At 36.2% G+C, this 10,473-nt stretch overlaps 1 protein-coding gene across 1 annotated transcript in view; it reads left to right on the top strand.

Moving 5' to 3' along the window:
- Nucleotides 1-278: 278 nt before the first annotated feature.
- The window catches only part of TMEM273 (transmembrane protein 273), a 29,017-nt gene continuing 18,822 nt past the window's right edge, over nucleotides 279-10,473 (top strand). The window contains exon 1 of the mRNA XM_039872354.1: nucleotides 279-372. Coding sequence (XP_039728288.1) covers nucleotides 327-372 — 46 coding nt within the window. The 5' untranslated portion in view covers nucleotides 279-326. The remainder of the gene's footprint in view (nucleotides 373-10,473) is intronic.

Genomic DNA, 10,473 nt, shown 5'->3' with positions numbered 1-10,473 from the left:
GTAAGAATCTGACCTCAACCGTGCTTCTGTTCCATGCTGTGTGGGGAGGATCACAGGAGACAATGCTGGTGACAATTAGTGCCCAGCATATCACAGTGAGCCCTCACTGTGGGCCAGCAATCTTCTACTGCCTTGCAGAGGCCAGGATGACAGAGATTTCCCTTAGCCTGGCTTTCAGACAGGCTGAGAGGAACTGAGTAGCATGGGGCTGCGGCAGTGACTTCCTCCCCTTTTGTCACGTGGGGCTTGGCTCCTGTCCCCTGAAACCTTGAGTCACACAACCTGCTAGTGCCTACCCTGGGAGGAGCCAGGAGCAGAGAGCCAGCATGGGCTCTGTAGCCAGCATGCTGAGAGCCCTCCTCCTTCTCCTGGGTAAGTGAGGAGTATGGTAATGGGGTGGACATTTACTCTTCTGTAGTAGGGAGTGCCACTATCAGTGGGAAAGTTGGGGAGGGTTCACCCATCAGGCCTCAGTCTCTAAAGCATGGTTGTGTCCCTTTGGACAGATGGCTTTTCTCACTTTGACTGAGTAATGAGAAATGTTCTTGTCTATTTCATTCCACCTCCAACTTATAAATGCTTCTGGGCCAGGGGAGAATGGAAAAAGGTCATATAGCAGAAAGAGCTTTGGGCTTGGGACCTAGACTGGCATCTGGCTTTAAATTGTGGCTTCATTACCGACAAACTTTAGTAAACTTCTTAGAATTTCTGAGTATCAGTTTCTGAACCAATAAAATGATGATAATAATGTTTATCTTCTAGGATTGTGTGAAAAGTAAGTTCAACTTAATTAAGACAAATCAAACTAATTACATAAAATGAGAAAATATAGGTATGTAGATGCTTCTCCATGGTTAATGGTGAACCAGTCTTATTATGGAATAAAGTAGGCTCTTAGTTGCCCAGAGGCATCTTTGTTTTTTAAAGTCATCTTTAATCCTGTGCATCAATAAAAGGAAGAAGGGAATGAGGCAGAGACTAATGGAAAAATAGGCCAGATATATAGAGAGAAACATAAGGCCAGAGAAGCAGACAAGAGAAACCAAGAGAAATAGAAATGGAAGCACAGAGTGATGGTTAGAGATATCCATAGAGATAGAAAAGGAAAGAATTATGGCACTTTACAAAATCCCCTTTGACATCAACTGTTATTTCTTAAAAAGGCAATTAACATCCCTCATGTGCAAAAAGATGCTCTTTCCCAGAACTTGCACTGGGTCAAGACTCAGAGGCAAGCAATCTGTCTCTAAACTTAATCTTCTGTCTCCAGAGCAATAGCCTGTATCCTGGACATGACGGTTACTCCCATGGGAAGAACTCTCACATATAACAGGACAAAAACCTTGGCCTCTGGGAGTGAACATATCAGACAGATGGACAGCCACAATATCTATCAGTTTACACATGGAAATGATCCCTGACAGTGGCAATGAAGGGATGGTGAGAACTAGCAAGCAAGAACTAAGATTCTACAGGGTAGCTAATGCAGTAAAGTGGTAGAAGGTGGCAAAAGTACTAACCTTTGTTTCTGCTTTTGTGCTATCTAGGTAGTCTGTCCTAGGGAAAAAAAAGGAAGTTAAATTTAAGAAACTTGATGAAAAATGTGCAGATTATACAAACAGACAATTCTTTAAAGAATTACAAACAGATAGTAAGCCTTTAAAATGCTTAAGCTCACAAATAATAAAAAATAATAACAGCTAACATTTTTTATTGCTTCTGTAGTCTGCTCAACTGTGTTCTTTGCTAATCACTTTACATGAGCTCATTCAGTCCCTACGACAAGGCTATGGAATAGGTCTGGCATTTTATAGATGAGGATTTAGTTACTTGGCCAAGGTATCACAGCTAGTTAGTGCTTTCAGAAACTATTTGTAGAAATAGTAGTGGTTAGGAGCGAGCCTCTGCTCTTAACTCCTTGCATGTTAGTTAGTTCATGCTCTGCTATTACCAGCTCAGAGAATGAGACAGGTTTTTCATCTTCTTTGTGTACAGTTTCCTCCTCTGTAATTTGGAGATAATGATAATACCTGCCTTAGAGGGTTGATGAGAGAATTCAGTCTGTTCCCATGTTTAAAGTATATAGCCGGAATCTGACAAGAGGTGAGCACTCTCTGCTGGATATTTGGGGAACTAATTGTTCCAATTGCCCCAGAAGGCAATCTGGCAATATGTGTCAAAATGTAAGCTGTTCACAACCTTCCATCCAGAAATTCCAACTCCAGGGTTTATCTTAATGAAATAATAGGGTAAAATCTCCCCAAATATTTAATAGAATGTTATTCAGCCTGGCTGATCATAGTAAAAACCAGAAACAAGTGATTATCAGCAGGAATATGGCTCGATTAATTGTTCTCTAAGGTCTAACAATATCCAGTATGTTTAAATGAAAGACACAAAGTTCTCAGAACTGACATGGACAGAGGAGGCGTGACAAAGTGATAACTATAGAGTTATAATCATATAGCTATATTTTGCATATGTTTGCTTACCTATCTAAAAATTGACTGGAAGGAAACATAACAAATAGTTAATAGTATCCTTTATTTTTTTTTAGGAAATAGGAATATGAAGCATTTTTTAGTTCCTCTGTATTGAAAATGTTCATAATGACCATATATATTCTTAATTCCAATAAATAAATTTCTATGAACAATAAAATAACATGATAACCTGTTGAAAGCAGTAAGAAAAAGGATTTTCCCTTTATAGACTGGTGAAAAGAACCTGAGGGATCATCTAGTACAACTTACTAACCAATGACCTGTAAGGGCAGGTTACCAGGCCAGTCACCCCAGAGAATGTGTGGGAACTGTGAGTAAGAGAGCAGGGAGAGGAGCATCTATGCCTAGTCATCCCAATGATGTCCAGGCTCTCATGGGACCCTGGGAAGAGAAACTAGGTCCACTATTTCCCATACACAGAGTAATTGGAGAATTTTTGAAAAACATTTGAATATTCTGAAAATGTTTATTAAAACAAATCAATGTAACAAACATTCATGGACCCAACACCCTGAATTAACATATTAAAAAAAATTTATTTTAGATATATGTATTTTAAAGTAACTAGATGATAAATTGATTTACCTATCAAAGAAAAACAACATCAGTGATGGAGCTGAAGACAGCTCCCATCTCTGTCTTGTTTTCCTCCCTCCTTCTCCAGAGGAAGCAGCATCCCTGCTTTGACTGCCTTTCCTTCTTGTATTGCTTCTAGATGTTTAAGAGTTGACCTGAATGCTAGCATAGCATACTCAACATGCTGCATTATCTGCCCATTTTGATAATGTGGATTAGACATTTTCATTGCAATCGCCTATAAGATTCTATTGAAACACTATATCATAATTAAGTTATCCATTTCGGTACTGATAGAATTTAGGTTGTTTTTAGCTTTTGCATGACTGCTAGTGCTGCTGCCATGTGATTTCTCAGACCCATTTCCTGGAACTCGTGTGCAGCTGATTTTTAAGGAGACCTGGAAGACAAGTTGCTGTATCATGGTTATGCACGATCTCCTTTTGTTGGACATTGCCAGGTTGCTCTCCACCAGTGAAGTCTGGACATGTCTGTTCCCCTACAGACTCAGTAATACTTGATATTGTCAGACTTCTCATTTTTTGCCAGTTGGAGGATTATAAAATATTATTGCCAAGTTTTATGGTTGTGTGTTCCTGACTACTAGTGAGAATAACCATTTTTCATATACTTATCAGACAGCTGTTTTTATTTTTTCTGCAGATTTCAAGTTAGTTTCGTTTGGTTATTGGTCTTTTGTGTATTTTTTTCTAGATATTAATTAATTATCTGTGTCATGTGTTATCTTTTATCTTTGTGGTATCCTTTGCTCTGCAGAAGTCTCTAAATGTGATGCAATCAAATTTCTCAGCAAGCAAGAGAGAGTTTGTGTGTGTGTGTATGTGTGTGTGTGTGTGTGTGTATGTGTGTAGAGAGAGAGAGAGAGAGAGAGAGAGAGAGAGAGAGAGAGAGAGGTTTTATTCTTAGCCATTTGAAAGTAAGTTGTATACATCATGACTGTTTAAAAAAACCCTAAATAACATTAGTGTGCATTTCTTTAGAGATAATCTCTTATGTAACCACAGTATAGTTATCAACTTCAGGAAATTTAACATCGACAAAATATTTTCACATAATGTATCATAGTCCAATATTTTCAGTTGACCCAACAATGCCCTTCGTAGCTTTTACTATACCTTAGCAGAGGAGCCAGAGGAGGATCAGGCATTGCATTTGGTAACCATATCTCTTTAGCCTTCTCTAATCTGGAACGGCTCCATAGTCTTTGCCTTTTATGGCATAGAAACTTTTATTTCTTTTTTTTTTTTTCATAGAACATTGCTCATTTGGGGGTTTGTATGATATCCTAATGATTGAATTCTGGTTATCCATCCCCCCCGAAAACTACGTAACTGACCTTGTGTCCTTCTCAGGGTTTTAAATTTGAAGCCATAGGATATCTACCTGAGAAAGGCTGATGTACTTTTGACATAAAAGATATATGACTAGGTTTCAGATTATGGTTGTCACAATTCTAAATAAACTATTCGTTGTCACCACATACAGAAAGAAATCTAACTATGGGCAGTGAATATATCATGCAAAATATATATGACTTACTGTTGAATTGTACACTTGAAATTTACTGGATTTCGTTAACCAATGTCACCATGATAAAATTTTAAAAATAAATAAACTATTTGTTGTTTAATTGCCAACCGATCAATATTTTTAATTTTGCTAAAATATTGCTCCATGAATAGCTATTAAAAATATCTGGTACAATTTTGAGACATTTCATTAAAGGTTTGCACCTTCTTTCTTAAAAAGCTGACATATAAAATATTCCTATGAACTCTAATTCCAACCAAATGTCAGCCATCTGTCTCCATTTTAATTCTGTTGGAAAGCACCCGCTGAAGTCTATGTATTATTGTAATCATGATACTAAAAGAAACACAATATCACTTTAATTATGTTCTAGTTGCTTAAAACATTCTTCATTGAAGGAGCCAGAGTTATTGAAGAGAACAGAGGCTTTTTCCTCCCCTTAATTTATAATGAAAAGATGGCAGAGGCCAGGGTAAAGAGAATTAAATTCGTTTTCATCTTACAAGTCAAAGTCATCACTTTATTTCTTGGCTCTTAGTCCCTGAGATCTTTGTAAAAATCTTTCCTGACAGCTTTTCCCCTGTTCCAGATTCTTGCCAGAAAATGGTTCAGAATCCTGTGGTGTGTGGATTTCAGTGAGAAAGAATTCTTGATGTGTTATTTTTCTTTTGATGTATAACAAATTACCACACATGTAACAAAAGAAAACTAATATACCAGGGTCTCTCAGAATGTCCACAGAAGGTAAAGGAAGAGGCTAGAATACCAGGAAGGCAAGGAGAAATTTCCTGATAGAGCAAGAATTCTCTTCATGACTTTTGCTCATTTTCTAATTGGATAGCTTGGTTTTTTTTTTCTTTTATTATCAAATTTTGAGAGCTCTTATTATATTCTGCATATGAACCCTTTAGGTCTCATATATAATGGAGAGCAACTTGGCAATATCCAACAAAAGGAGATATTTTCTTTAGGTCTCTTCGCTTGTCTTTTCATTCTTTTCACAGGGTCTTTCATAGAACAAAAGTATTTAATTTTAATTAAGTCTAATTTAGTGATTTTTTTATGGATCATATTTTTGATATGTCTGAGTTTTCACCAAGCCCCAACTCTCCAAGGTTTTTTCTTACATTTCTCTTAAAAGTTATGTAGTTTTATATTTTATATTTAAATTCATAATCCATTTTAAGTTTATTTGTGAATTTAGGTCCAGGTACTTTATTTACTTTTTTCTATAAATGCCCAATTACTCCAGCATGATTAGTTGAAAAAACTAATCTTCCACTATTGAATTGATTTTGCTCCTTTGTAAAAAATCAGTTGGTCATACTCGTGTGGACTATTTCTGTGTTATCTTTTCTTTCCCATTGATATGCGTATCTGTCCCTTTGCCAATATCACACAGTATTGATTTCTGTAGGTATACAAATTTCAAGATGGTAGAGTAATCCCTTCTACCTTATTCTTTTTCTAAAATTTTTTTTAGCAATTCTAGTTTACCTTTCAATAATCTTACCCATATCAATAAAAAATCTTGCTGGGATTTTGATAGAAATTTTATTAAATCTATAGAGCAATTTGGGGAGATTTGACATCTTTATAATATTTAGTTTTCCATGAACTTGATATATATTTCCATTTATTAAGTTTCTCTTTTATTTCTCTTATCAACATTGTGGAGTTTTTAATATGAGACCTGTACATATGTTATTAGACTTACACCTTAAGGTTTTTTTTTTTGAGTGATTATAAATTATATTGTATTTATTCTTTTTTCTTTCTATGTGTAACTGTTAGTATTTAGAAGTACAATTGTTTCATATGTGTTGATCTTGTATCCTATCACCTTGCTGAACTCACTTATTAGTTCTAGAACTTATTTTTTAAATACCTTGGGATTTTCTACATAGACCATGCTATTATCTGCAAATAGAGACAGTTGTATTTCTTCCTTTCTAAAAGATATGCCTTTTATTTTATTTTCTTGCCTTATTGGACTGGCAAGAACTTCCAGTACAATGTTGAAGAGTCATGGTGATGTCTTTGTCTTGTTCTTGATCTTAGCAGGAAAGCATCCTGTTTCTCACTATTAAGTATGATGCTAGATAGAAAATTTTTTGTAGATATTCTTTATCAGGTTGAAGAAGTTTCCCTCTATTCCTAGTTTTCTGAGAGTTTTTGTCATGAATAGGTATAGAATTTTGTCAAATGCTTTTCCTGCATCAGTTGATATGGTCATGTGATTTTTTCTTAGCTTGTAAGTATGGCAGATTACATTGACAGATTTTTGAATATTGAACAAATCTCGCATCCCTAAATAGACTCTGTTTGTTCATGATGTGTAATTCTTTTATCTTGTGAATTCTATTTGATAACATCTAGGAAAGGGTTTTGAATCCGTTTTCACAAAGGATACTAGTCTGTAATTTTCTTTTCTTGCATGTTTTTTGTCTGGTTTTAAGGTTACAGCAATGCTGGCTTCATAAAATAAATTAAGGAGTGTGCTCTCCTCTTCTATTTTCTGAATGGGATTGTGTAGTGTTGGTGTTAATTTTTCTTTAAACATTTATTAAAATTCTCCCATGAGACTCTCTGGGCCTACAGATACCTTTTTTGGGAGTTTGTACATTATGAATTCAAATTTCTTATTAGTTAAAGAACTATTCGAAGTATCTATTTCATATTGGGTGAATTGTGGTAGTTCCTACTTTTTGAGGAATTGGTTCATTTTATCCACATCATCAGTTTTTATGTGTAGAATTGTTCATAGTATTCCCAGTATTCTTTCTGATGTCTGCAGTGTCTATGGTGACATTCCTGTTTCATTTTTGATATTTGCAATTGGAGTCTTCTCTCTTCCTTTGTTAGTCTTGCTAGAGATGTGTCAATTTGATTAATCTTTTCAAAGAAGCAGTTTTTTGTTTAACTGATTTTCTCTATTGTTTTTCTTTTTTCAATTTCACTGAATTCTGCTCTTGTTTTTATTATTTACTTTCTTCTGTTTACTCTGGCTTTAAATTGATGTTCTTCTGGTTTCTTCAAGTGGGATGTAGATTATTAATTTTCCTCTTTTCTAATGTAAAAAAAAAATAGTGTTATAAATTGTCCTCTCAACACTGCTTTAGCTATGTCCCTCAAATTTTGATGCGTGTTTTCATTTTCATTCAGTTAATAAATGTTTTGATTTCTCTTGGGACTTCCTCTTTGACCCATGAATTATTTAGGAGTATTTTTAGTTTCTAAGTGTTTGGAAATTTTTCTGTTATCTTTCCATTATTTATTTCCAGTTGAGTCTATTATGATCAGAGAACACATTTTGTATGATTTAAATTCTTCTAAATTTGTTGAGATTTGACCCAGGGTATAGTCTATCTTGATGTATCTTCTATGAGTGCTTGAAGAGAATGTGTATTCTGCTGGTGCTGGGTTCTGTTACTTGAATTTTTTAAATATCATTACTGATTTTCTGTCTAATTGTTCTATCAATTGTTGAGAGAAGGTTGCTGAAGACTTCAATAATAATTGTGTATTTGTCTATTTTTCCTTTAAGTTTTATCAGTTTTGCTTCACATATTTTGCAGCTATTGTTTGATGCATATACATTTAGGATTACTGTGTCTATTTGGTGGATTGACTCTTTTATCATTATGTAATGTAATATAATTTAAATTAATATAATGTAATGTAATATCACTGGCTCTGATAATTTTCTTTGATCTGAAATTCATCCAATATTAATACAGCCACTCTTTTTTTAAAAATTATGTTTGCATGACATTTCTTTTTCTATACCTCTACTTTCAATATACCTGGAGTGAGTTTCTTGTAGACAAAATATAGTTCAGTCATTTGTAAATTGACTTTGCAAATGTTTTTAATTGCCAAATTTAGGCAATTTATGTTTAATATAGTATTCAATATGTTAAAGCCTTCTGTCTGGCAATTTATGTTTTTATTTCTGTTTGGTCTTCATTTGTAATTTTATTTTTCTTACCTTTCTTTGTGCACTGGAACAGTTTTCAGAATTTCATTTTGATTAGTCTGTAGTGCTTCTGAGTGTATTGATTTCCATAGCTTTTTTAGTGGTTGCCTTATCACATTATATATACATAGTACATCACAGTTTGCTGGTGCCAACACTTTAACAGTTTGAGTAAAATGTAGGAATTGTGCCACTATGTCTCTTTACTCTCTTAAATATTTCTTCTACATATAATGAGAACTACATCAGACATATTATTATCTTTTACCTTCAACACTCACACATAATTTAGAAATCTTAGAGGGGAATGAAAGTCTATTTTATTGACTCATATTTTTATGAGCTGTGACAGACACGAACTCTAAGCCGCACCCCACTCTCAGGACACTGCCATTTCCAGTGAGGCTCCCAAGGTCCTGAGCCAGTTCATCATTTTTCTCCACCTTTCATGATCTTCTTATGCTGATTTTTAATATACTGTCTAGAATCTTTAGCTATACTTAGTGAGAGGAACAGAGAAAAGTAAGCCTATTCCAATCTTTTCCCAAAATGAGTTGTTAAGAGGCTGGGGAAGGGGTGATTTGGGGGAGTGTTCTTTGAGGAGGGGTTTGGGCTACCTCACATCTTTAAGACACACATCCCTGATCCTGAGGCTCCTGAAGGGAGAAAATGCCCCATGAGGTGAAGACAGGAGGGACTACCTCTGCAGAGTGCCTGCCAAGAAATTCCTGTTGTCCTCATACTCTGGATGGAGCCAGAGATGAGAGGCTGAGAAGCTGGAGCTGACTTGGCTGATGCTCAAGTCTGTAGACTTTTCACTCCCAAATTAAACCACTTGTACTTCCTCTTTAAAGTCACTATAACCATCTCTGTCACACCAAGGCCCTCATTTATACACAAAAATTGCTTGAACTGCTTCTTTTATTAAATTTGATTCCACAAAATAACCAGCTGATTGTTCTCGGTAAGATGAACTGGGCTAGCTCTCTCTTGCTTGTCTGAATGAAACAGATGAGCAGCTGGGGAATTTCTGTCTGGAACTTGGCGGTACCCATCTCTGAGATCTGTGAAAGCTTGTGCAAACCCTCAGGTCACATCGTCAAGCAGTCAGTATGCAAGGGAAGAGGTTAAGAGCCTGGAGCTGAGCCCATGGGCTATCCCCAAGGACCAGGACAGATAGACATTGGGGCTTTCTCTTACATTAAGCAAATATTGATTTTCACCAGGCATTGCTGGGACACAAAGATAGTGAGTTGGGCTCCAATCTGAAGGAACTGATAATCTATGGGGAGGACAGTTGCATTGTGGTGTGTTAAGAGTAGAAATGAAGAAAACAAGGAGAGAATTAGAGGAGGAGTCCGTAATCCAAATTAGAGTATCTGGGAGGGGTTCCTGGAAGAAGAGTTTTGTTGAGAGCAAATTAATTTGCCTTTACCTGGTTGCAATCCTTCAGTAGCTTCCCACTACTGCCAAGACAGACCAAAGCATTTACTGTGTCCACAGGACCCCCCAGATCTGTCATGTGGTCCACCCAGTGTTCTTGCTCCTGAGCCCCACCAATATCTGTCAAATTCCTATCCAGTCTCTAGGCCTCCTCATATCATCTTCCCTATGTGGAATGTGTGCTGCCCCCTCCCCAGGGCCTGGGAGATGCTGTCCCACAGTGCTCCCCACAATCCTAGTAGCATATCTGTTTTCTTGCATGTCTGTTTGGGATCTTGTTTCTCCCTGTACTGTCATCTCTGTCAGGGCAGAAATCTGGTCTCGCCAGGCTACCACTCAGCTATATCCAGTAACTGACACTTGTTTGTGAGTTGAGTAGTTCATGAAGGGGATCCTCAACTTCTAGAAACTAGACTGTAG

This window comes from Pteropus medius, unplaced genomic scaffold (genome assembly GCF_902729225.1).
Source record: "Pteropus medius unplaced genomic scaffold, Ma_sr-lr_union100, whole genome shotgun sequence".
In the NCBI taxonomy this organism is placed as follows: Eukaryota; Metazoa; Chordata; class Mammalia; order Chiroptera; family Pteropodidae; genus Pteropus; species Pteropus medius.
This window is presented reverse-complemented; position numbering and strand designations above follow the sequence as displayed.